Here is a 23,303-nt window from a genome sequence, read left to right as displayed (position 1 = left end):
AAGGTGCTTTCAAAACTGTACTACCCAAAATTAGCTACTTCTGCCTTCCCATGCACTTATTTGGCCTTGCCGATCTCCAACAAGAAACTGCGAAGAAGTGACCTTATTGATTGGGTTGAAAAGATTGCTGTGAGGTTGCCTAACTGGAAGGCATCCCCCTTCTTAATCTCGTTGGGAGAACAGCCTTGGTTCGTTTCGTCCTCTCAGCCATTCCAGTCTATCTTCTCATTGCTATGAGCATTCCCAAGTGGGTGATCAAAGCTATTGATAAAATTAGACGGGCTTTCCTCTGGAAGGGTAGAAAGGAGATAAATGGTGGTAGCTGCCTTGTGGCTTGGGAGAAGGTTATTAGGCCGCTACATCCTGGTGGTCTTGGCCTCCCAAATCTGCTTTACAGAAGGTGGGCGCTACAAGCCAGGTGGTTGTGGCTACAGAAAACCGACCCTAACAGGTCCTGGATTGGTCTTGATATCCCTGTACAGCCTCAAGTCAAGGCGTTGGTTGCCATTTCAGTGACCTCCCATGTGGGAAACGGTAATGATACTCTCTTTTGGATAGATAGGTGGTTGAGCGGGAATTCCATCAAGGATTTAGCTCTAATAGTTTTCTGAAAGGTGTACAAGAAGTTGACCTCCTCTAGAACGGTGGCCCAAGCCCTTATTAATGGTCAGTGGATCAGAGATATCAAGTTACCTCTTACTCTGGTTGGAATGCAACAGTACCTTCTCCTTTGGGACTCTCTTCGTGAGGTTGTTTTGTCTCTAGAAACTGACCAACATGTATGGAGGCATGAGTCATCTGGGCAGTTCTCTTCTAAATCCTGAAAAAAATGTTTTATTTTCTAGCTCCATCACCTTTGAGCCATGGGAGCGTTTATGGAAATCATGCCCCCCCAAATGCAAAACCTTCCTATGGATGGCCATAAGAAATAGGTGTTGGACAGCTGACAGATTGCGAAAGTGTGGCATGTCCCACCCGATTGTTTGCCCCCTTTGTGATCAAGAGCAGGAGACAGTCCAACATCTTCTAACTACATGTGTTTTTGCACGTCGGTTCTGGCATGGCATTCTATCCCCTTTTAACCTAGAACACCTTATTCCTAGTCCTGTGGAAGCCTCCTTTGTGGAGTGTTCGGGAGGAGTGATCAATCAGATGCACAAAGACAAGAAGGGCTTCGACAGTGCTATCATCCTTGGGGCATGGTGCCTTTGGCTTCATAGGAACCGAGTGATCTTCCATGAGGAGTCCCCTTCCATTGTGAAGGTGTTGAGATCCTTTTTTGATGAGCTCGCTTGCTGGGTTCTAGCTGGGGCCAAGCAGTTAGGGAGCATTGGTTTGGCTGGCTGTGTTTTTGCTTTGTAGATGTCGGGGTCTGCGTCGCAGGTCTCCCTGTCTTGGTATGTGCTTTAGAAGTGTGTGTGTGTAACGGATGTAACACACAAAAATCCTATTTTTAGGATTTTTAGGAAAATTCACTAAGGTCCCGTTTGTTTCCTTTCATTTTGAGGAATTGGAATCTTACTAATAGAATAGGTTATTTTTTTAGAATGTGACATTTCAGCACTTTCCAAAGTTATCATATAAGTCTATCTCAAATTCATGGGGTGAGAGATGGAAATTGATTCTATAGATTTACATGCTATTTTTTCGATGTACAACTTATAGCACACTCTTCTACTTGCTTCGCTATAACATAAATATAATACATAACTATCTCTCTCATGATTTAGAATAATATACAAATATATTACATATATAAATATACTAACAGATAAGTACCAGATTAGATCTGTCATGTAACCGTCCACCTCCTTGACTACATAAACATGTGTCGTCCTAACAGCTCAAGCCATCAACCATAGACTCATCTCCTTTATAGCCTTGCAGTAGCGTCGCCGTCATCCAAACCACAACAGCCCGCCACCAGCTAAGCTCACAGCCATAGGCCGCCATGACCATTTCGTCAAAGTTCGACTCCATCCCCAACTCTAGCGACAACTCCGGCGAGAAATTTCTCACCATCCGTTCATCTTCCGGGACAACCCAGAACATTGTCGTGACCAGTTCGGTGAGAGCTTCGTCACCGCGCTTCTAGTTCGTCGACCGGATCTTCGGTTCATCGTCAATCTACAAAAAAAGAAATGTCCAGTAGCAGCGCGGGATTGAAGGGATTGATTGGAAGGTAAGTTGGTGGTAGATTAATAGTCTTTCCCGCGTGATAGGCTTGACGCTTTTCGAATGATAGATTAACCACCACCATAGGTCCTTTTACATTCAAGACTATCATGCAACACGAATTTAACGTTATGTACAATCATGAAAAGTTTGCGGCAGTTGCGTAATGCCTTTGTAAACAAACATTTCCTACCTAACTGATCCAAAAACAAGAAAGAAAGGATAAAGAAGGTGGGAGAAAGATAGAAGATGATCACACCTAGATCCATATATTACGTCTATTTACCTCGTAATTCTTTATGACTGATCTAACCAATCAGATCGCGTCATGTCACCTATTTCTGTGCAGCCCTACTAATTTATTAAAAATGTGATATCTTCTAGGACAAATAATTTGTTTTAATTTGTTCAAGTTGTGTTAAGTTCATATTAATTTTGCATACATAGTAATAACATTGTTTCAATTATGCCACATGTTTTAAACAATTAATTAAATACTTGTTTAATTAATGTTAATTAGCTAGACAATCTAGTTAATCTAATTTATAGTTCTAACCTATGCTTTTTATAAATAATTATTAAAGTGATTAATATCAACACAAATATTTTGATTTAATATCTTCTTAATTTAAATGCAACATCTATTAGATTTATTATGCCTTAAAATATTGTTTTACCCATAACTTCTTTGTTTTAACTCCGATTTTAATGATTCTCGAACCTACAATCTCGTAGCGACGCGTAAAATATTATTGTGTGTTTTGTTTCCATATTTGGTATAATGTTACCATATCCATTATTTGCTTGTTTGTATGTATTGCTACACATAGAAGCGAGGTGATGAGTAATCTGAAGCCCAACTTTTGGGACAACATCTAGATTAAAAGGTTATCGCAAGTATAAGGCAAGTTGTGCCCTTGATCACTTTTTTTATCTAATAATGATTTTGTTAATCATCGTGACACTATTAGGTTAAGCTGATGGAATACAATAGGTTACCTAGTTTTGTTTACCCTACACCTTGCAAACAAATGAATTATTGGGTAGTCTTGCTATTGCTCTACCTTGTTTTGGATTTAATATTATATCTGAATTATGATCATGCTCTATTATTATTGTTGGATTATTTATTGTTCATGATAAGATTATTTTTGTTAATTGGAACATGGAGAACCACCCGAGAAAACAGTGCTACAACTAGGTAGAACGAGACACCCTTGGTCAAGTAATTAGGAAAGTTAGGGAGAGATTAACTTACCTGAAAGGGACAAGCGAGGAGTGCGTCGCTGCAGAGTATAGGGAGGCCCTCTGGGTCGAACTGTATGTAATAGCTTTTCGGACGAGTGATTCCTATGCTTCCTTCTTCCTGAAACCGTAGCGGGTTTTCTCAAACTAGTGGAACTTTGGAAAGGCCTCGTAGTGCTACCTTGCCTCGACTCCTCGGTAGAGGTGTATGGGATTCATGACCTCGTGACAGATGGGTGTCACGGCTTGTGGATAAAGATGCACAACCTCTACAGATTATAAAACTGGTATATCAGTCGTGCTCATGGTCATGAGCGGCTCGGACCCTCACATGAGTAATTTATGGAATTAAACTTGTTCACTCATTTGCATTGCAATGTATGATTTATTATTAATTATGATCAATTATTTAATTGGATTGGTATCTACTTTTTTGAACGTAATGCAGGAGCTCTGCCTTTCATTTAAGAAGAATGGAATTGACCTAGTTTTAAGGAAAACCGAGCCTGAAACCTATACAGAGCACACAAACAGCATAAAGAACGGCAACCCCACACACACAACCCATCTAGAGTTATCGTTGCCGAGCTCGACACAAGCGACGAGCAGCTCCGACTCCGCAAGACGGGGGACAGACAACAGGCGGTTGGATTGGGACATCAACACGCCGACACCATACCAACTCAGCACAACGACGACAGAGTAACACGCCGAAGCGAACACCACCACCATGCAAACAACACACTCAACAAAACACTAGACCACCACAAACTGGGAAAGGAAGCGAAAGAAGCCGTCATGAACTGCGCCGTCGCCAACGCTGTGCCACGCCAAAAGCCGCAACCCGCTGCAAGCCTGAGCCACACCTCGAACTCCTCCATGGGAAATCAACCTCAAGCCACACGCACGGTCGTCGATCGTCCGGCTCATACTCCAGTGCCAAGGAATTCGAAAACTCTGCCCACTGGCACCACGGACACATCTGCACCAAGCGCATCAGCTCAAGACCTCCATCACCCATGGCTCCTCTGCACCTCCCTGCCAACACGGACCAAGCGCACCTCCTCTGCCGCTGCGCGCGAGCAACACCACCAACCAACCACCGCCACTACCTGACCAAGATGGGCCTCAGATGCGGCGCCTCCAAGGAGGGCACGACGTCAATGGCACCGCCGTCGCACGTCCAAGGATGGACAGGGTTCACACCCTCGAGAGCCCCATGCAGTAGTGGACATGATGCCTCCCAATGGTGCCCCCAGCAGGTAGAGTGACGCCACAAGGGCACCGCCACCATCGCCACTGACATAGATGTCAGTGAAGGCTTACGCCTGACTCAGCACCATGCCTGCCACATGCTCTTGCCGAAGCTAGTAGCCTACCCCTCCTTGCCTCCGCATCGACTCCACCGGAAGAAGCCCGTCACAACCCAAAGCACCACCACGGCGCCACCAGCATGCACCAGCCAGCCCCCAACCCCACCACCACACAGGCGTTGGACCAGCATCACCGCCGAGTAGCAGCAACCGCCGCACCACAAAGCCCGCCGCCCGTGCGCTGGCCCCAGCTAGCCAAGCCACGGTCGACCACAGCCGACCATGGCCAGCCACGACCGCCCGTCAGCCACGGCCCGCAGCCACAACCCGAAGCCAAGTAGCCCCCAGCGCCAGACACCTGCACTGGTCACGGCCGCCGTCGGTGCCGCTCATTGCCGCTGCCCAGCTTCCAGCCGCCCCCATGCACATCACACACCTCTCGTTGCACGACCACCGAATCCAGCTGGGGGAACGCCAGATCTGGTGGCCCTATCCTCCACCGCCAGCCCGTCGGCACCGACGAGGAGGCCTCCTAGAGGACCAGGCAGTCGCGTCCGCCCCAATCCACCGGAGAAGAGAAGGGAGGGCCCCGCCACCGCCTTCCCCGCGGGCCGCATGAGCTGTCGGCAGCCTGCCCGGGCGACGGCGCGGCGGGAGGAGAGGTGAGGGTGGCGACGGCTACGGTTAGATGTCCGCTCTGTCGCCCGCGCGAGGGGCAACGCGAGCGTTGTTCTGGAGTCTGATTGGTATCTACTTACACTTAGTAAATGCTAATAAAATTTTGACCAACTCATTAAAAGAATGCTCAGCCTTAACCATCTTCCTTGGTAAGCTTTACATTTAACATGAGCCCTTACCGTAAGTGAGCTCATGCATATTATTTCTCACACTTGCTGAGCAGTGAACGTATGTGAGCTCGTCCTTACTGTACTCACACCAAATCAAGGACAGGTACCACTGGAAGAACATGAAGATGTTACGCTGAGTTCGAAGAGGTCTAGGTCGTCGTCTCCCAGTCAACTATGGTTGCAGAGGATCGTTGTCGACATATGATGTATCGATTTAGCTATTTTGTATAGAACCCCAATTATATAATAAAGATGTGACATTGGTTTATGTATCATGAGTCATCATAGCACACATTTGAGACATGTCCGAGTTTTCCCTTACATCCGGGTGTGACAACAGAGACCCAAAATTGTGTAATACCACAGCAGCACAAGTAGTGAAGTACCAAATGAACTCAACAACTTATTAGTCTTACTTTGCAAGAATTTTTTGCAATTAAACTATCCCATCATTTTTAATTTTCGGATTTTACAGCAGAAACATTTAGCAATAGAAATAAACCAGCTATAAAGCATTATATATGTTGTCCAAAGTGCAGTATGTGCAGCTTACCCGGTCTTCAGCCTCCCTAATAGTGTCTGTCTCTGAACTAATGATGAACTGTTTGGTGTCATTGTTTACCAAGCTGCATGCTGCATATGTTAGACGAAAGGGAGATCAGGAAAAGAACACCCAGAAACCAAAACTGGCAGAGAATAGTTTAAGGAGCAGAATAAGTAACACAAACTAATCAAGATAGATGGAAGCTTCACCATATGCAATGTTAATTGCTGTTTCCATCTTATCTCCCGTTAACACCCAAATTTTTATGCCAGCTGCAGAGAGAGTTTCAATGCAGGTTGGCACGCCTTCTTGCAGTTTGTCCTCTATAGCTGTGCACCCAACTAATATAAGGTCTTTTTCAATCAACTCAGCCACCTACAGGATAAAGAAGGAAAATTGCATCACAATGGTGTCAGCAGTAGAAGAACAATTTAGCTTCAACTTGAAGGATCACCTATTCTTTCTAGAATGCAGAATTGCAGATAGCCAGTGATTTGCATGATAAAGTTCACATAAACCAATGAAAAAGATAGATTCTGAAATAGGAAATGAACATCAGATATCATCACTCACATAACAGTAACATGTTCACCAAAATGATTTTAACATAACCACTGTGGTTTATTTTAAAATATTATTTAATATCTAACTGAGGTTACCGTTACGGGATGTTCAAACCACTTAGCATTGGTATTGCAGCAAATGACAACAAACTAGACAAAACTGCAATAACTGCATGTGGCTACTTTGGCGCCTTCACAGGCAGCGTGCCCCATGTAGCTTTGGTATAAAAAGAAAGCCTGGATAAGTCTCATTAAATTTACAATGGAAGTAAGAAAACTCTAATATGTTTTTTTTGGAAAAACGCAGGAAAACTCTAATATGTTATGGTAAACAATAGAAAAGTGCTAATGGATGTCACAAATAAACTTTTCAGGGAAATACTAATGACAATGTCTAGAGCTAGAAATGTTTCATGCTACTAGTTGGAAGAAAGAAACTCTAACCCTAATTGGGTAGGGGATATATTATATATATCCAGGAATGTGGGTCAAGGCCCATTACAATATAAACAGCACACTAACACTACTGAATCATGCTTGCTTCCAACAATGCATGAGATGCACCCGCTTAAACCCTAAACCATCCAAGCAAGTGAAGTGGTACTAAACAAATTATAGATCCAGTAGCACAAGTTCTAACAGAAAGGACCACGGTTCAAGCAAATGCATTCAGAACTCATGTCAATCGTCATAGTAATAACCAAAAGATGGTAACCCATTCACCTCATCGAGCTTCTTATCACGATCTCGTAAAGATGACTTTGCTTGTACAAACTTTTCATTCCAGCTTTCGTATTGCTCCCTGCTAAGATCCCGATAGGCAAGACAAAGAGTACGCAAGCCAGCAGAACCAAATTGCTCTAGATGTTCTCTGCTTGTCTTTTTCATATCATGATTTCCATCAGCCAATCGTTCATATACGACATTATCAGCACCCTATTTACACAAAGATTATGTCAGGTTAGTGCAAAGAACAAAACAAAATCAACCAAGGTCATCTTCCTTGTATACCTTGCAATAGAGAACTAATCTTCCATTTGGGAAACGGCAAACCACCGATTGTCGCTTTCTCGTGCTGTTAGTACAGTAAAACATAAACAACAAAACAATGATTTCATCTCATTGAATTTACACTACAAAGAGAACAGATAAACTCACCTGTTGAATTCCAGAACATTCAGAATTTCATATGGAACATCTTGTATACTCCCCATCCTTTCAACATGTGACTCACGAACCATAACTGTGGTGGGTGTACGCCTACAAAACAAGCACAATGTGACCCTCAAAACAGTACCATTCACTAATATCTGAAAAATGGTTATTCTTTTTGCGACTACAGAAATAAAAAAACTGCAGTAGAAACATAAACCTAAAGGATAAAAATAAACCTAGTTATGGGAACTGTTTACAATGGAGCAATGAGTTGGAGAGTGAGAATATGGGAAACCCTAACCTTAACATAGGGTTGAGTGTTGTATTAATAGACCGGGTTGGGTGTTGTATTAAAAGACCGAGTTAGTTGGGTCTAGCCCATTACACAAGGGTGAGAAGGTAATTACACGGGGTAACCCCAAGCCCTAAATGGGTACTCTAACAGGGTCTGGGCACCTGGCCCGTTACACAAGGGTAAACCCTAAATGGGTACTCTAACACCCCCCACAGTCTCAACTCGACGGTAACCCCTTGGTGAAGATGTCGACGAACTGCAGCGTGGTGGGGACGCTGAGAACCCGAACGTCACCGGCAGCGACACGCTCGCGGACGAAGTGCAGGTCGATCTCCACGTGCTTCGTGCATTGATGCTGCACAGGGTTGGTGGGGAGGTAGACCGCACTGACGTTGTCGTAATAGACGAGGGTGGTGCACTGAACGGGGTTGTGGAGCTCCTAGAGTAGCTGGCGCATCCAGGAGGCCTCTGCCACACCGTTGGCCACATCGCGGTACTCGGCCTCTGCGCTGGAGCGAGAGACGACGGCCTGCCGCTCGGCGGCCTAGGAGACGAGGTTGGCGTCTAGAAACACGGCATAACCGTAGGTGGACCGACACGTGTCGGGACAGCCAGCCCAGTTAGCGTCGGTGTAGACCACGAGCTCTGACGTTAGGGAGGGTCGAAGTAGGAGGTCGTAGTCGAGGGAGTCGCGGAGGTAGCACAGGATCTGCTTGATAGCGGTGAGATGGGGCTACCGCGGGGCGCCGGACAGCGTAGGCGATGTCGGGCCTAGAGAAGGTGAGGTACTAGAGCGCGTCGGTCAAGCTCCAATAGGACGTCGCGTCGACGACTGGGGGCACGCCGTCCTCAGAGAGCTTCGCCTGAGTGTCGACTGGCGTGGAGCAGGGCTTGCAATCGTTCATGCACAGGAGCCCGCTCCGGGATGGCGATGGCGTATTGGCGCTGGTGGAGGACGAGACCCTGCACACCACCACCCATCTCCTCAACCGCCACCCCTCGAAGGCGGTGAGCCACCCCACTTTGCCTTGTATGCCACAACCCCCTCCTACGACCACCTTCGTGTGTTTGGTTGTGCCTGCTATCCCAACACTTCCGCCACCGCTCCCCATAAGCTATCTCCTCGCTCCACTCACTGCCTCTTCCTCGGTTACTCAGGGGGGGAGAGCGAGGGAGGGGTCGTGAGCGTGCGGCGGGGGAAGGGACCGCGCGCCAACGGGGGCAGGGGACCCACGGGGGAGGGGCAGCGGCCTGGTGGTGGGCGGCAGCTAGAGGATGAGGAAGATGGTGGTTGTGGGTGGGAGGGAGGTGAAGAGAGGGGAAAATGGCTCTAGTACCAAGTTGGAGTGAGAATATCGGAAACCCTAACTTTAACACAGGGTTGGGTGTTGTATTAATAGATCGAGTTAGTTGGGTCTGGCCCATTACACTAGGGTGAGAAGGTAATTACACGGGGTAAACCCCAAACCCTAAACGGGTACTCTAAGAGGGCCTGGCCAATTACACAAGGGTGAGAAGGTAATTACATAGGGTAAACCCCAAACCCTAAACGGGTACTCTAACACAATGGTACAAGTATCTTACCCAAAATTTCTAATGCTACAATGTAACACTTCAAAATCCTATTCTGGATAAATCAGGAAAACTCATTTCATGATTTAAATAAATGTGTTTTCAAATAATAGATTACCTAAAAGATTCTTATGTGAACTATCCTTTGTGTTAAAGATTTATTCTCCAAAAAAAAGAATAAGTTAAACTATCTCTTAATATATATTTTACATAAGAAATTATATCCTTTTAAATAAATATGTGAAGATTATAAATTTATTTTATTGTACTTCTAAAATGTGGCTATGTGTTTGAATTATTTTCTTTAATAATTATTATTGTAAAACATCTTACATGAATTATTCCTACTAATTTTCATTTGCTTAAATGGATAAATTAATTAATAAAAATGCTTTGCATTCATGTTGAGTTTTTGTTCGTTGCAATTTATGCTTGAAATAGAAAATTTAACTCATCTCTAAATTAGACTTGAATTTTAAATTAAAAATAGAAAGCAAAAAAAAAAGAAATATAAGCTAATATAATGGATTGATGTATGTTTGGTTAGTTTGTTAGTACACGACGTCCTTTAGATAAAGTTGATACAAATTAGGATATCGCAATAAGATATTTAAGAAAATACTCCTTTCAGCTTGTGTGTAACACCCAAAAAAATTAATTTAAAAATTTAAATAAAAATATATTCTAAGATTTATTTAAATTGAAGGTCTAATATGATTAGTATAAATTAACAACAATATTATTGGAATAAAAGAGATAAGTTAGAGTTCCTAATAGATAAGATAGTATTGTATCAGATAAGTACGAGATTAGATCTATCATGTAACAGATTTGAGTTCGAGTTTGTTAGAGTTCCTAATATATGTAGGATATGGTTGTAACAGATAAGTACGAGATTAGATCTATCATGTAACAGATTTGGGTTCGAGTTTGTTAGAGTTCCTAATATATAGGATATGGTTGTAACAGATAAGTATCAGATTAGATCAGATCTATCATGTAACCGCTCACCTCCTAGGCTATATAAATACATGGCACTATAACACCTCAAGCCATCAATCAAAGACTCATCTCATACATAGCCTCGCAACAGCCACCGTTCACAGGTGTGCCTGCCTCCGTGGGCAGGATGTTGCAGCCCCGTTCCGGCGTGAACAGGATCGTGCCGGGGAAAAACGGCCCTGGTCGTTGATCCGGTGATGAGCGCTCATGATTGATCTCAAATACCCCATTGTGATCGAAAATTGTAGCCGTTGATCTTGGATCTGTTGGCCGAGATCAGTTCGCGGGATCCTTTAATCTCGAGCATTAATTTTAGATCTGACCGCTGTGATAGAATACCGGTTCAGGTGAGATAAGTCTCTGATCCCTACCGTCGAATTTGGATCCCACGGCTAGCAATCCACTGTACCCCTTCGTCATGTCCATCTTTATAAAGAGGCCCTCGGGTTTCTTTCAAATCAACCCACCCAACCAACCAGTTAGGAAATAATTAAAATCGAGTCCCCGATATTTATGAATTTGACCCCAAGTTTTCTGGAATTAATGCCCGCAGCCTAGAGGTTAAATAAAATGAGTAAATTACTTCAGAAAATGTTTTCTAGTATAGAAATAATTCCAGAAACTTGTTTAATTCATAAATAATTCATTTTAATTCTTTTTTGATCCATTCCAGTTGCATTAATTTCATATTAATATTTTTATCATCTAGTAACATTGTATTACCATGAAACCTATGGTTAAAATCTTGTACCTCATTTGTTTTATAGTAGACACTTAAAACTTCGAAAAATCATAATTTTATAACTGTAATTCTGAATTTAGTGATTCTCGAACCTACGACCTCGTAGCAGCACATAGAATATTCTTACGCTGTTTGTTCTCATGTTTGATGTAATGTTATTTTTATGTACTCCTTGTCCATTAAATAAGTGAGATCACGAGTCACTTGAAGATCAATTTGGTGAAGTACCTGGGAATCTCGAGTCTAAGGCAAGTTGTGCCCTTGATCACTTTTCTATTTACCCAATAATGTTCATGTTAATCACTGTGACATGCTCAGGTTAATTTGATGAGACCTAATAGGCTTCCCTAGCATTGTTTATCCTACACCTTGCAGACAAAAGAACTATTTGGTAGTTTTGCTATTGCTCTACCTGGTTTTGGGAAATTAATGTTATATTATGTTAATGTTCCAATTTTGTTGTTGATTATTGTTCATGATAAGATCATTATGTTAATTGGAACATGGAGAACTACCCGGGAAAACAGTGCTACCACAAGGGTGGTATGGGACGCCCTTGACTGACTAATTAGGAAAGCTAGTGAAGGACTACCTTATCCGAAAGGGGCAAGGGCGGTAGAGGAGCTACGTATAGGGAGGTTCTCGGGTCGATCATGCTGCGATGGCTTTTCAGACGAGTGATTCCTATATTGCCCTTCTCAAAAACCGTAGCGGGTATTCTGAAGCTAGTGAAACTTTGTAAAGATCTCGTAGTGGATCCCTAGCCATTCACCTCGGAAGTGTCTAAGGGCCTTGCAAACCCTGGCTAGACGGGATACACGACTTGTGGGTGTAAAACCGGTATAACAGTCGTGCTCACGGTCATGAGCAGCTCAGACCCTCACATGATTAATCTATGGAATTAAACTTAATCCGTCATATGCATTGCATCGCGGGTGTTGTTATTAATTTTGATCTCTTACTTATTTAGGTTGGTATCTACTTTTACTTAGTAACTGCTAATAAATTTTGACCAACTCTAAAAGCAATGCTCAGCTTTAACCATCTCCTTTGGTAAGCCTTACACTTCACATGAGCTTCCACCTTTGGTGAGTTCATGCACATTATTCCCCACAACTTGTTGAGCGATGAACGTATGTGAGCTCACCCTTGCTGTACTCTGTACTCACATCCCCCAGGTTAAGGACAGGTACCACGGGATGAGGCGCTTGAAGGATGTTGTGATGAGCTCGTGAGTGGTCTAGGCCGTCGTTTCTTAGTCAACTTTGGTTGCCGGATCATTATCTTCGTATGATGTAATTATTTAACTGCTTTATACAGAACTCAGTTATATATTAAAGATGTGACATTCATTTCTGTACCATGAGTTATCATATGTGTGAGACTTGATCCTAGCACACATGTGATTCGCGCCCGGGTTTGGCCCCCTAAATACGGGTGTGACATACAATGACATCATTGTTATATTATTATTATTTTGTTAGCCAGAGAATCATAGGGTGGATGAAGTGACATCAAACATCTAATGCTCTATATGACTAAAGGATACCCACAGAAGCTAAAAGACAAGTTTTATATTGAAAGTGTAGAGGAATTGGAGAAATAGTAGTATATTTATCCAGGGGTGATACATGTACATGTATATAGAAGAGGGAGACTTAGGACTTGTTTGTTTCGGATTATAATCTCTCTAGATTATATAATCCAGCGCAAATAATCCAATAAGTAAACAAACACATAGATTATGGGTTCAGATTATATAATCTAAAGCCTAGATTATGATAATCTCATAATCTCCTCAAGAGTAGCTTATTTGAGATTATTTTGGCAAAAGACCCACTAACCATGGTTATGTAAATAGAAATTACAATATATGTCATCCTTCTTTCCTCTACTCAAATAAACAAACAAGGGTATTACTGTCTTTATGAATAATCTATATTTGTATAATCTAGACTCCCAAACAACTATATATAGATTATAATCTGTCTAGATTATAATTTAGATTATAATCCAGATTATATAATCTATAAGCTGAAACAAACATGCCCTTAGACACAAAAGGAAACCTCCTATCACTAAGGAAACTGCAAGATCAGTAGGCAATGATCCTGCAGGATCACCTCCATATCAGCCCCCAATCAATCACTACCAAAATCAATACTACCATATGTAGGTGGCCAGCATCACAGGCCAAGCACTAGCCATATATGTCTATACACAGAATCTGTCTAACACCCCCCAATCGAAACATCCGTGGAGCAAACATTGAGACTGGACCGAAATTCATTGAACACGGAAGACGACATTCCTTTGGTGAAGACGTCGGCGAACTGGGATGTCGTGGGAATATGTAAGACATGAAAATCTCCAATGGTGACGTGTTCCCGGAGAAAATGAAGATCAATCTCAATATGCTTGGTACGTTGGTGTTGGATGGGGTTGGAAGACATAAACTGCGATGATGTCACAATATACCAATGTTGTCTTGCCCAGAGGAGTGTGAAGTTCAGAAAACAACTGTTGGATCCATGAGGCCTCAGCAACGGCATTGGCGGCATCATGATACTCTGCTTCAGCACTGGAACGGGACACATTGTTTTGGCGTTTGGAGGACCAAGAAATGAGATAGTCCCCAAGAAAAACAGCATATCTAGAAGTGGAGCAGCGAGTATCCGGACAACCCGTCCAATCAACATCAGAGTAAACAATTAGATTTGACTGAGACGAGGGGCGCACACACAGGCCTAGATCTAGAGTGCCTCTATCATAGTGTAGGATGCGCTTAAGGGTAGCCAAGTTTGGTTCTCTGGGATCATGCATGTGAAGACATACTTGTTGAACTGCATAACAGATATCTGGGCGGGTGAATGTGAGGTACTATAGAGCTCTTGCAAGACTGCAAAAATATGTGGGGTCGGAGACAGGATCACCAGCATAAGGGAGCTTGGGATTCACATCAACAGGAGTAGCACATGGTTTGCAGTCACTCATGCCAACTCATTCTAATATCTCAATCATGTACGGGTGTTCGGAAAGGAAGAGGCCTGAAGCTGAGTGCTGAACATACATACCGAGAAAATGATGAAGCTTGACGAGGTCCTTCATAGAGGATTCTTGCTGCAAGGCATGAATGGTCCGTCTCAATAGATCTATGGAAGACGTTGTGAGCACAATATCATCCACATAAAGAAGCGGATACATCATGTCGGTCCCTTTGTGATACATAAAGAGGGACATATCTGACTTGGCCTCGACAAATCCAAGTTGCAGTAGATGAGAAGCAAACCGACTGTACCAAGCACAAGGAGCCTGCTTAAGACCATACAGTGAGCGATTGAGTCAGCAAACATAGTCAGGAGGTGTGGAGTCCTCAAATCCCGCAGGCCGAGCACAATGAACAGTTTCAGACAGATGCCCATGAATAAAGGCATTATTGACATCAAGCCGGTGGATAGGTCATCCATGTGATAAAGCTAATGAGATGACTATCCGGACTGTAACAGGCTTAACAACTGGGCTAAAAGTTTTAGAAAAGTCAATACCAGGATGCTAAGTAAAACCACGGAGAACCCATCTGGTTTTGTAGCGCTCAAGAGAATCATCCACATTTAAGTGTTGAACTTGTGTTTAAACACCCACTTGCCAATCACAATGTTGGACCCCGACGATCGAGGAATAAGATCCCAAGTATTATTGGCGATGAGAGCAGAATATTCCTTCTCCATGGTAGCACGCCAGTTGGGATCTGCTAGAGCAGCTCGATAGCTCCTAGGTACTAGAGACAGAGTAACACCTTTGAATAAAGCTAGGAACCGGAAACCGTGCTTCCCTCGAGTTGTCATGTCGTGCCGGTTGGTGATAGCAAGAACAACCAAGGCGCTAGCAGGAACAGGTGACGCAGGGGGTGCAGCTGGAACAGCCATGGTGCCAGCAGGAACAGGTGGCGCAAGGGCGCTGGTGATGTAGAAGTAGTCGGCCGATGACGGGAGTAAACCTGACCGCAGAAGCGACAAAGAGCAGCAACCTGTGTAATGGTAGCAGGTTGTGTCAGTGTAGTGGAGGTCGCTGCAGGTGAGCCTCCTGAAGGAGACACAGAGGTCTACGTAATGGTAGCAGGCTGAGTCGGTGTAGTAGTGGCCACTGCAGGTGAGCCTCCTGAAGGAGACGCAGAGGATAACCGGGTGGTCGAACGTCTCTAGACTGGAGCGTAGGACCTGCGTGGGCTCCGGTGTGGGGCTGACGCAGAGAGGGCGCCAGTATTAGTTGAAGTCCCTGGAAAAGAACAAACTGGGGACAACTCAAAAGGAACTGACACCATGTTAGATGAGCCATCTAAAATATCAAAAGATGCACGTGTGGGGGAAGTAGAATCCTCAAAAAAGGGAAATGAGGATTCATCAAAGACCACATGACGAGAGATGATGAGTTGATTTGTTTGCCAATGAAGACAAAGATAGCCCTTATGATGAGGGGAGTAACCAAGGAAAACATAAAGGCCAGAGTGGGGAGAAAGCTTATGTAGGGTTGTGGCGACAAGGTTAGGATAACATTTGCAACCGAAAACACGAAGATGATTATAGGAGGGTGGCTTACCGAATAAGGCAAAGTGTGGTGTGGAGAAGGCGAGTGTTTTGGTGGGTAAAATATTTAGCAGCTAAGTGGCAATACCGAGTCGCGGCCCAATACTGGGGAGGTACACTGGCCTGAATGACTAGGGAACGAATGACGTTATTGATAGAGCGAATGATGTGTTCCGCTTTACCATTCAGGGCAGAGGTGTAGGGACAGGACATACGCAGACGAACGCCAAGGGAGGAAAATAATGTGGGGGCGCTGAGGTTGTCAAACTCGCGGCCATTATCGCACTAAATTCCCTGAATGGTGACTCCGAACTGAGTATGTATATAGGCGAAAAAATTGGTGAGTGGAAAATGTATCTGATTTTAGGCATAGGGGAAAAGTCCACAAATAGTGTGAGCAATTATCCAGAATGACTAAATAATATTTGTGGTTGGATACACTGGTGACAGTCGAGGTCTGAAGATCACAGTGTATTAATTGAAAATTGTGAGTGGCATGAATGGATGGTGCATAAAAAGGTAGCCGAGTGTGACTGCCTAACTGACAAGCATGACACAAAGTAGGACTAGCACTTTTATTACATGGAATAGCGGACGACTGTGCTAAGTGGGATAAAATTGCAGAACCAAGGTGTCCGAGACACTGGGGCCACAAGGAAGTTGTACACGCATGAAGGGTGGCAGCAGGTACTCGCAGAGGGTAGAGAGGTCTGGAGCTATCACATTTGATGAGCTCGCATCAAGTGGGGAGATCCTTCACAGAACAGCCAAATGGATCAAATTCGACAAAACAATTGTTGTCAGTGGTAAATTGACGGACGGACATGAGATCTTTAATGATCGAGGGGGAAACTAGCACATTTTTAAGAAAAAGGTTGAGGAAGAGTGTGACCAGTGGAGGTGACAGGAATAAAATTCCCATTGCCAATGACAATGTGAGAGGTAAGGCATCGGGTGGGGGAGGTTCTGTGAGAGATAATACCAGCGTCGGAGGTCATGCGGCTGGTGGCACCGGTGTCAAAGTGTCATTCCTGCTGTGGAGGTTGCAGGGTGACTGTCTAAAAGTTGGCAGCCAATGTCTGTTGATCCCAGACAGGTGTAGGCGGAGGAGAGTTGACGTAGCTCGAGGTTGGCCCATAGGCTGCTGGTGGATCCCCCCATTGGCCAACCCATTGGCCAGGCGAACCGGCGACGAAGGCCGATGGCGAAGGAGGACCAGTAGGGAGCCATGATGCAGAGGGTGGTGGTTGTCCTAGCCACATGTAGATAGACATCGTCCATGGGTTGTAGTAGTTGTGGCATGTGTGAAAACCATCGTCGTGGCCGCCGAAGTGTCTGTCACCATGCTTGCCCCTTTTTTCGCGCAGTCCGGAGCTCCCCCCCTTTGGGACGGATGCTGGGGGGCGCGCTGGTGATGCTAGGGTGTTGGAGCGCGCGGGGACTCAGCAGGGGTAGAGGACTTAATGCCACCACTACTGTTGCATGTCCCAGAGATAGCAGCAAGGGCAGCAGCTGGGGAGCCTTCGCCATGGTGAGCTCCTCAAGTACCAAGTCGTCGCGGACCTATAAAAAACTTGGGAGCGGGTAGGTGCGACGGATGTGAAGTCCGAGCGCGAGGAAGCGCTCGTTGAGTCCCCGAACGATGTTGAGGACGAGAGTCCAATTGGAGACAGGCTCGCCAAGGTCACGAGGATCCTCAGCCAGCTTCTTGTAGCGATGACAGTACTCGGCGACAAAGAGACTGCCTTGAGAGGAGCGAAACTCCTGATCGGCGTAGAGGGCGCGAATGGTGCGATTCCCGTGGAACTGGGACTCGATGGAGAGCCACAGGACGCGGGCAGTAGCGCCGTGTTGAGACACCGTGTCGGCGAGGTCGTCAGAGATGGTGTCGAGGATCCAAGTGCAAACGGCGACGTTCATGCGCACCCAGTCTGGTGAAGTGTTGGTGACGACATTTGATAGAACATGGCACTCCAAGGATAACTTGGCGAGGGTGAGAAGAAATGACTCAGGTGAAGGTGGAACTGACGTCGAGGAGCAACGACACGAGGGTGCGGATTTACTTGAAGGCGATGGCCTGGGCGTGCAGGTTGAGCAGAGTCGCGGCTTCGTGATGGAGAGCCGCATAGAGAGACGAAGCAGGGTCGTCATTGTCTGCAGCGCCGATGGAGTGGGCTTCGTCCTCCGGCTGGGAAAGGGCGGCAGCGGCACGTTCTTGGGAGGCGCGCTCCTAGGCGGTGCACACACGCTGTTCGGCAGCATCGCACTCCTGTTGTTCTAGTGCAGCCTCTGCCTCATGGTCAGCATCGGCCACACGGGCGAGGGCGACCCGGCGAGCAGCCAGAGCCATGCGCTCGCGGTCCTCCTGGGCAGCGCGAAGGTCTTCGGCGCGCGTGAGATCGGCAGCAGCAATGACATCGACAGAGGGGTCGGAGGGTTTCCTAGGCTGGATGATGGTGGCGCCTGAGGAGGCATAGAGTGGCGAGATGTCGGCCATGGGTAGCACGCAGGAGCAGCGCTAGATCTGGGTGGGTGGCGCGCTAGAGCGGAAGCGAAAAAAATAACCTAGGCTCGTGATACCATGAAAGTGTAGAGGAATTGGAGAAATAGTAGTATATTTATCCAGGGGTGATACATGTACATATATATAGAAAAGGGAGATTTAGAGACAAAAGGAAACATCCTATCACTAAGGAAACTGCATGATCGGTATGCAATGATCCTGCAGGATCACCTCCATACCAGCCCCCAATCAATCACTACCAAAACCAATACTACCATATGTAGCTGGCCGACATCACAGGACAAGCACTAGCCATATATATGTCTATACACGGAATCTGTCTAACATATATGATGGCGATTAGACCTGCTGTATTGTATGGTGCAGAATGTTAACCTACATAAAAAGATAAAATGTTCAACAGATAACTGTCGCGGAAATGCATATGTTACATTGGATTTGTGGTCATACAAAAGTGATCGAGTTTAGAATGATGATATACGTGAAAGGTTAGAAGTAACACCAATTAAAAAAACTTGTCTAACATAGATTAAGATGGTTTGGATATGTCCAACGGAGGCCTCCATAGAAAATTCTAAGTGTGATGGCAATGGGAAGAGAGGGTATCCTGGCAGATTCTATAAGGGTTGCTGCTCAGTAATTAAACATTATATTATGGCAGTTTTGTTGACTTTACAGCAAGGCAATTCCCTCTACTTACTTGTTCAACCTACAAGTTAACATTACAGCAAGGCAATCACGGGTGCCTTAAGATGCAAGGTCTTTCTATGGCTTGCTATTAGAAACAAGTTTTGGACGGTCGATCATCTAGCAAAAGGGGATTGCTGCCCATCCAGATAATTGTGTATTATGTGACCAAAAGGAGACAGTGCAGCACATCCTCACAAATTATCTTTGCTCGTCAGTTCTGACTCAATCTTGTTAGCCTTCTTGGGCTGGAGCATACAATGCGTTAGCGCCTCGTCGCCATTACAAGTGCTTTGCAGACTACTGAAAAAAGCAAGTAAAAAGATTGGAAAGGCCAAAAGAAAAGGATGTAACAGTACTATCTACTTGGCACATGGATATTGTTGAACCACAGGAACCCTTGTTAATGATGGAGCTTTCTGCAAACAGCCTAGCAGATAGCACTTCCTTCAAAGAAGAGATGAGGCTGTGGTGTTTGGCTGGAGTCTGAAAGCTCCAAGAGTTATTCTTTGGTCGCGTTCAGGGCACATGTAGTTTTTCGAGGTGTAATGTCTGCAACCTTCTCTTATCTCCTAGTTGGGTTAAGTGGGTTGTCTTGTATGGGACTCTTTCCCCTCTTTTTCCTCTCTCTAATACAAAGATATGCAGCTCTCCTGATGAAAAAAGAGAACAGGCAGTAGAATCAGATCAGATATCAGAACTGAGGGTAAGAGGCAGCACAAAAGAGAACCAGAGAAGGTGATTCTGAAGCCTTTTGTTCTGTTCTTTGATGCCCCTGACCAGCGGCTGTTCAGTTTCCCTTATTGCCTACCCCTGCAATGGCTTACACCTGTCCAGTTTGGTAGTACACTCTACAGGCTCATAAACATGATACTAGCGCACGCATACCCCAATTTGTTTGAGATTAAATGCTTTGTTCACAATGGTGCAGATGTGGAGCCAATCTTTTTTTTTCTCGAATGCGCAGGAGGACTGCACCATTTTATAACTTAAAAAGAGAGGGTACATGGTCATGAGAAGACCAAAAAATACAAAAGAAAAGAAATACAAAAACACAAAAAAAAACATGGGTATTTTCATGGGCGGTGCATTTAAGACAGTGAGGGGTTTTTTCAGAAAATGTTGACTGTTTGGATATCTCTACTACTATGAGAAGGTAAGGGATAAGCTGCCTCCCCGTGTTCTGCCTCTCCCTGTCTGCCACCCCCTTCACTGCTAGTGGGCCCCTCCTGCTCAGCCCCCGCAAAAAAAGAAAAGGGAAAACTGCGGTCTCCTGGGATCGAACCCGAGCCACGAACGAACTCGCACAGTCTAACCACTACGGCTCAAGTGCTTGTGTGCAATATAAATGATGTTTCTCTATTTCTTTCATTTTCATTGCGTAGTCCTTAGTGACAGGGAACGAGGAACGATGGCGCGTTCCGGGAACTTCGTCCCTAAACGAGGAACGGGAACGATCGGGAACACTCCAGGAAACGCTCGCGGAACGCCGTTTATCACAGATAGGAACGCTTACCTTGAGGAAGCCGCGCCGCCGCGCTGCCGTTGTCCGACCGCCGCGCTGGGATGATGCGTCGTCCGGCCGCCGGACGTTGTGTCGCGCTGGGACGATGCGTCGTCCGGCGGCCGCGCTGCCGTCGTCCGACCGCCGCGCTGGGACGCTGTCATCGCCGCCAAGCTCGTTCGCCGCCACGCTGGGAATCAATCAATCAACCGACCGCCCGTGGAAGAGGAAGGGAAGAGGAATCGACTGACCGTTCGCGCAGTGGGGAAGAGGAAGAGGAATCGAGCGTCGCGTCATTGCAGTGGCCACCCGTGGAAGAGGAATCGCGCGTCGTTGCAGTGGCCGCCCGTGGAAGAGGAGTCGCGCGTCGTTGCAGTGTCCACCAGTGGAAGAGGAAGAGCAGTCTGAACTCTGAAGTACCGCGTGGCCACTCGCCGCGTAGGAAGCTGAGGGGTTAGGAGAAGAGCTGGATAGCGGCGTAGGAAGGGATTAGGAAGGGATGGAGTTCGTGTGCATTATCCTAACACCGCGTAGTGGCTGGTATTTAAATATACATATATTATATATTATGTATACATTATCAGTTATATATACATATATTATATATTATGTATGTGTCATTGCTGGTTTCAATTACGCATCGTTCCCTGTTCCATTATAATCGTTCCCTAACTGCGTTCCTAAATCGTTGGGAACATGTTCCACACATCGAATGAACGTGGATCAGCTGTATACCCCTCAACGTTCCATGTTGCTTTAACAGACGTACCACGTTCCTCGTTCCCGTTCCTCGTTCCCAACGTTCCGGGAACCTTGTCACTAAGGCGTAGTCTTCTCTCTCACGCCTTCCTCCGGCGCTCACCTCAACCGCTAAAGGAATCTCGATCTGCTGCAAAACCGCAATGCTTGTCATGCTCTTGCAGCCATGCAAGGGAGGCTAAACAGAGACGTGCCCCAACTCGCTGATTGAAACGTTTATCGTGGGAGAGAGGAATCTCGTATCTTTCTTCACATGTTTCGTCTCAGCCTCTCAGGTGGTAGTGCTCTTGGCAGCTTCAGGTGACCATGTCTGAATGAACTTTGATCAGCCTAGCTAGCCCACTTTCGAGACGGGTAACATACTTATTGGCAGTCATTGGGTAGGCCCCTGCACGTGTTACTGTCAACTAAACAGAAGCATAAAAGAATTATGGCATCGTCTACAAAAATCCTAAGAGGCAACACTAGCTACCTGTTGCAGATATGCGCTTTCTGAACCTTTATCCATACAGGCAGGCAGACATGATTGATCGCACATGATGTTTGGCCTGCTTGCACGCGAAATCAGATGCGGCCATGCAACGATGTGGTTGGTGGTGAGACTGAGCCCGGCCAAGCCAATGACAGGCACACATGAGGGTGCTCACAATGTTTTATCCCTTATGTGTTAGATTTTTAGAATATACTCAAAATTTTAATTTATCATATTTTTCAACTCAATGAAATAATTTACGGTATTTTTTAGGTTTGGTGATTTCCATAATGGATCTTGTGTTGGATTGCTATTTGCTTTTCTCCATAACTGTGAAACTTGGCTCTGTTTTTAGATTGTCAACAATAGAAGTAGTTTGGTATGTTCATCTATGATACAGTTTAGTAGTAGTTCGTTGTTGAATCTGTGAGGCAACTCTCTGTTTAGGTTGCAACGATTATTGTCTGAAGCTACAAAACAATTTTTTTCAGATGCTATTATTTTTTGTTTCAGTTCAGCTTTTAAACCAACAACATAACACTTGCTTTCGTGTTTATTTTTGCAGTGTCGTTGGATCTGTTCACTGCAACCACTATGTATGTAGGCAAGTCGATATTCACATTCACAATCTCAATGTATCTTAATAAAATGTGTTGATCTCAATGTATATTAATAAAATGTGTTGATTCCGTAGCAACGCACGGGTATATACCTAGTTTACATAGAAGAATGGAAATGGCTGAGGAATATAAGACTATTTGCAAGAAATTAATTACCTGTAAAAGAAGAAACCAAAATTCTTAGCAGCAGCCACAAGTGCAGCCTCATCAGGTGAGGCAGCCTGGTAACTTATCTTTTCCGGAGTTTCCTCACCCTCTGGAAGAACTGTATGACAGATTGCAAGGCATCTAAAGAATTCCTAAAAAACATAAGAAAACCGAAAGATTGATTTTCATAGCAAACTAGAATTTATCATCGTGTCTGAGTTAACAAGAGACGAATCAAAATGGCTTTTCATGCAGAAGACTCAAACTTATTTAAAATCTCCAAACACATACCTTGCAAGCCTCAAGATTAGGTTCATTTCTCCATGCACCACGCATGATTCTAGCGTCATCAAAATTGAATCCTTTTTCATGGACTGCATTGGCAGACCTTTTACCCTATCAAAGTAAATAAAGAAGTGTAAATGTTGTTAGATTTGCAGACATAATGATACAATTTATTGACTTGAACAGCATAAAGATCGCACCTCATCATCATCAATTTTAATTCCAGCCCGCTCTGCTCCTCCTTTCTCAATCTCTGTGATGCCAGTTC

The 23,303-nt window shown here is 44.9% G+C and overlaps 1 protein-coding gene across 1 annotated transcript in view; it reads right to left on the bottom strand.

Annotated features, from left to right (window-relative positions):
* Positions 1 to 23,303, bottom strand: part of LOC100193152 (uncharacterized) — a 49,326-nt gene that overhangs the window by 4,948 nt on the left and 21,075 nt on the right. The window contains exons 14-21 of the mRNA NM_001399091.1: positions 23,236 to 23,303; positions 23,042 to 23,146; positions 22,760 to 22,902; positions 7,847 to 7,948; positions 7,700 to 7,763; positions 7,412 to 7,624; positions 6,335 to 6,500; positions 6,135 to 6,214 (exon numbers count right to left, since the gene is read on the bottom strand). The exon at positions 23,236 to 23,303 is cut by the window's right edge and continues 88 nt beyond it. Of these exons, the coding sequence (NP_001386020.1) occupies positions 6,135 to 6,214; positions 6,335 to 6,500; positions 7,412 to 7,624; positions 7,700 to 7,763; positions 7,847 to 7,948; positions 22,760 to 22,902; positions 23,042 to 23,146; positions 23,236 to 23,303 (941 nt within the window). The remainder of the gene's footprint in view (positions 1 to 6,134; positions 6,215 to 6,334; positions 6,501 to 7,411; positions 7,625 to 7,699; positions 7,764 to 7,846; positions 7,949 to 22,759; positions 22,903 to 23,041; positions 23,147 to 23,235) is intronic.

Source organism: Zea mays, chromosome 5 (assembly GCF_902167145.1).
Source record: "Zea mays cultivar B73 chromosome 5, Zm-B73-REFERENCE-NAM-5.0, whole genome shotgun sequence".
NCBI lineage: Eukaryota > Viridiplantae > Streptophyta > Magnoliopsida > Poales > Poaceae > Zea > Zea mays.
This window is presented reverse-complemented; position numbering and strand designations above follow the sequence as displayed.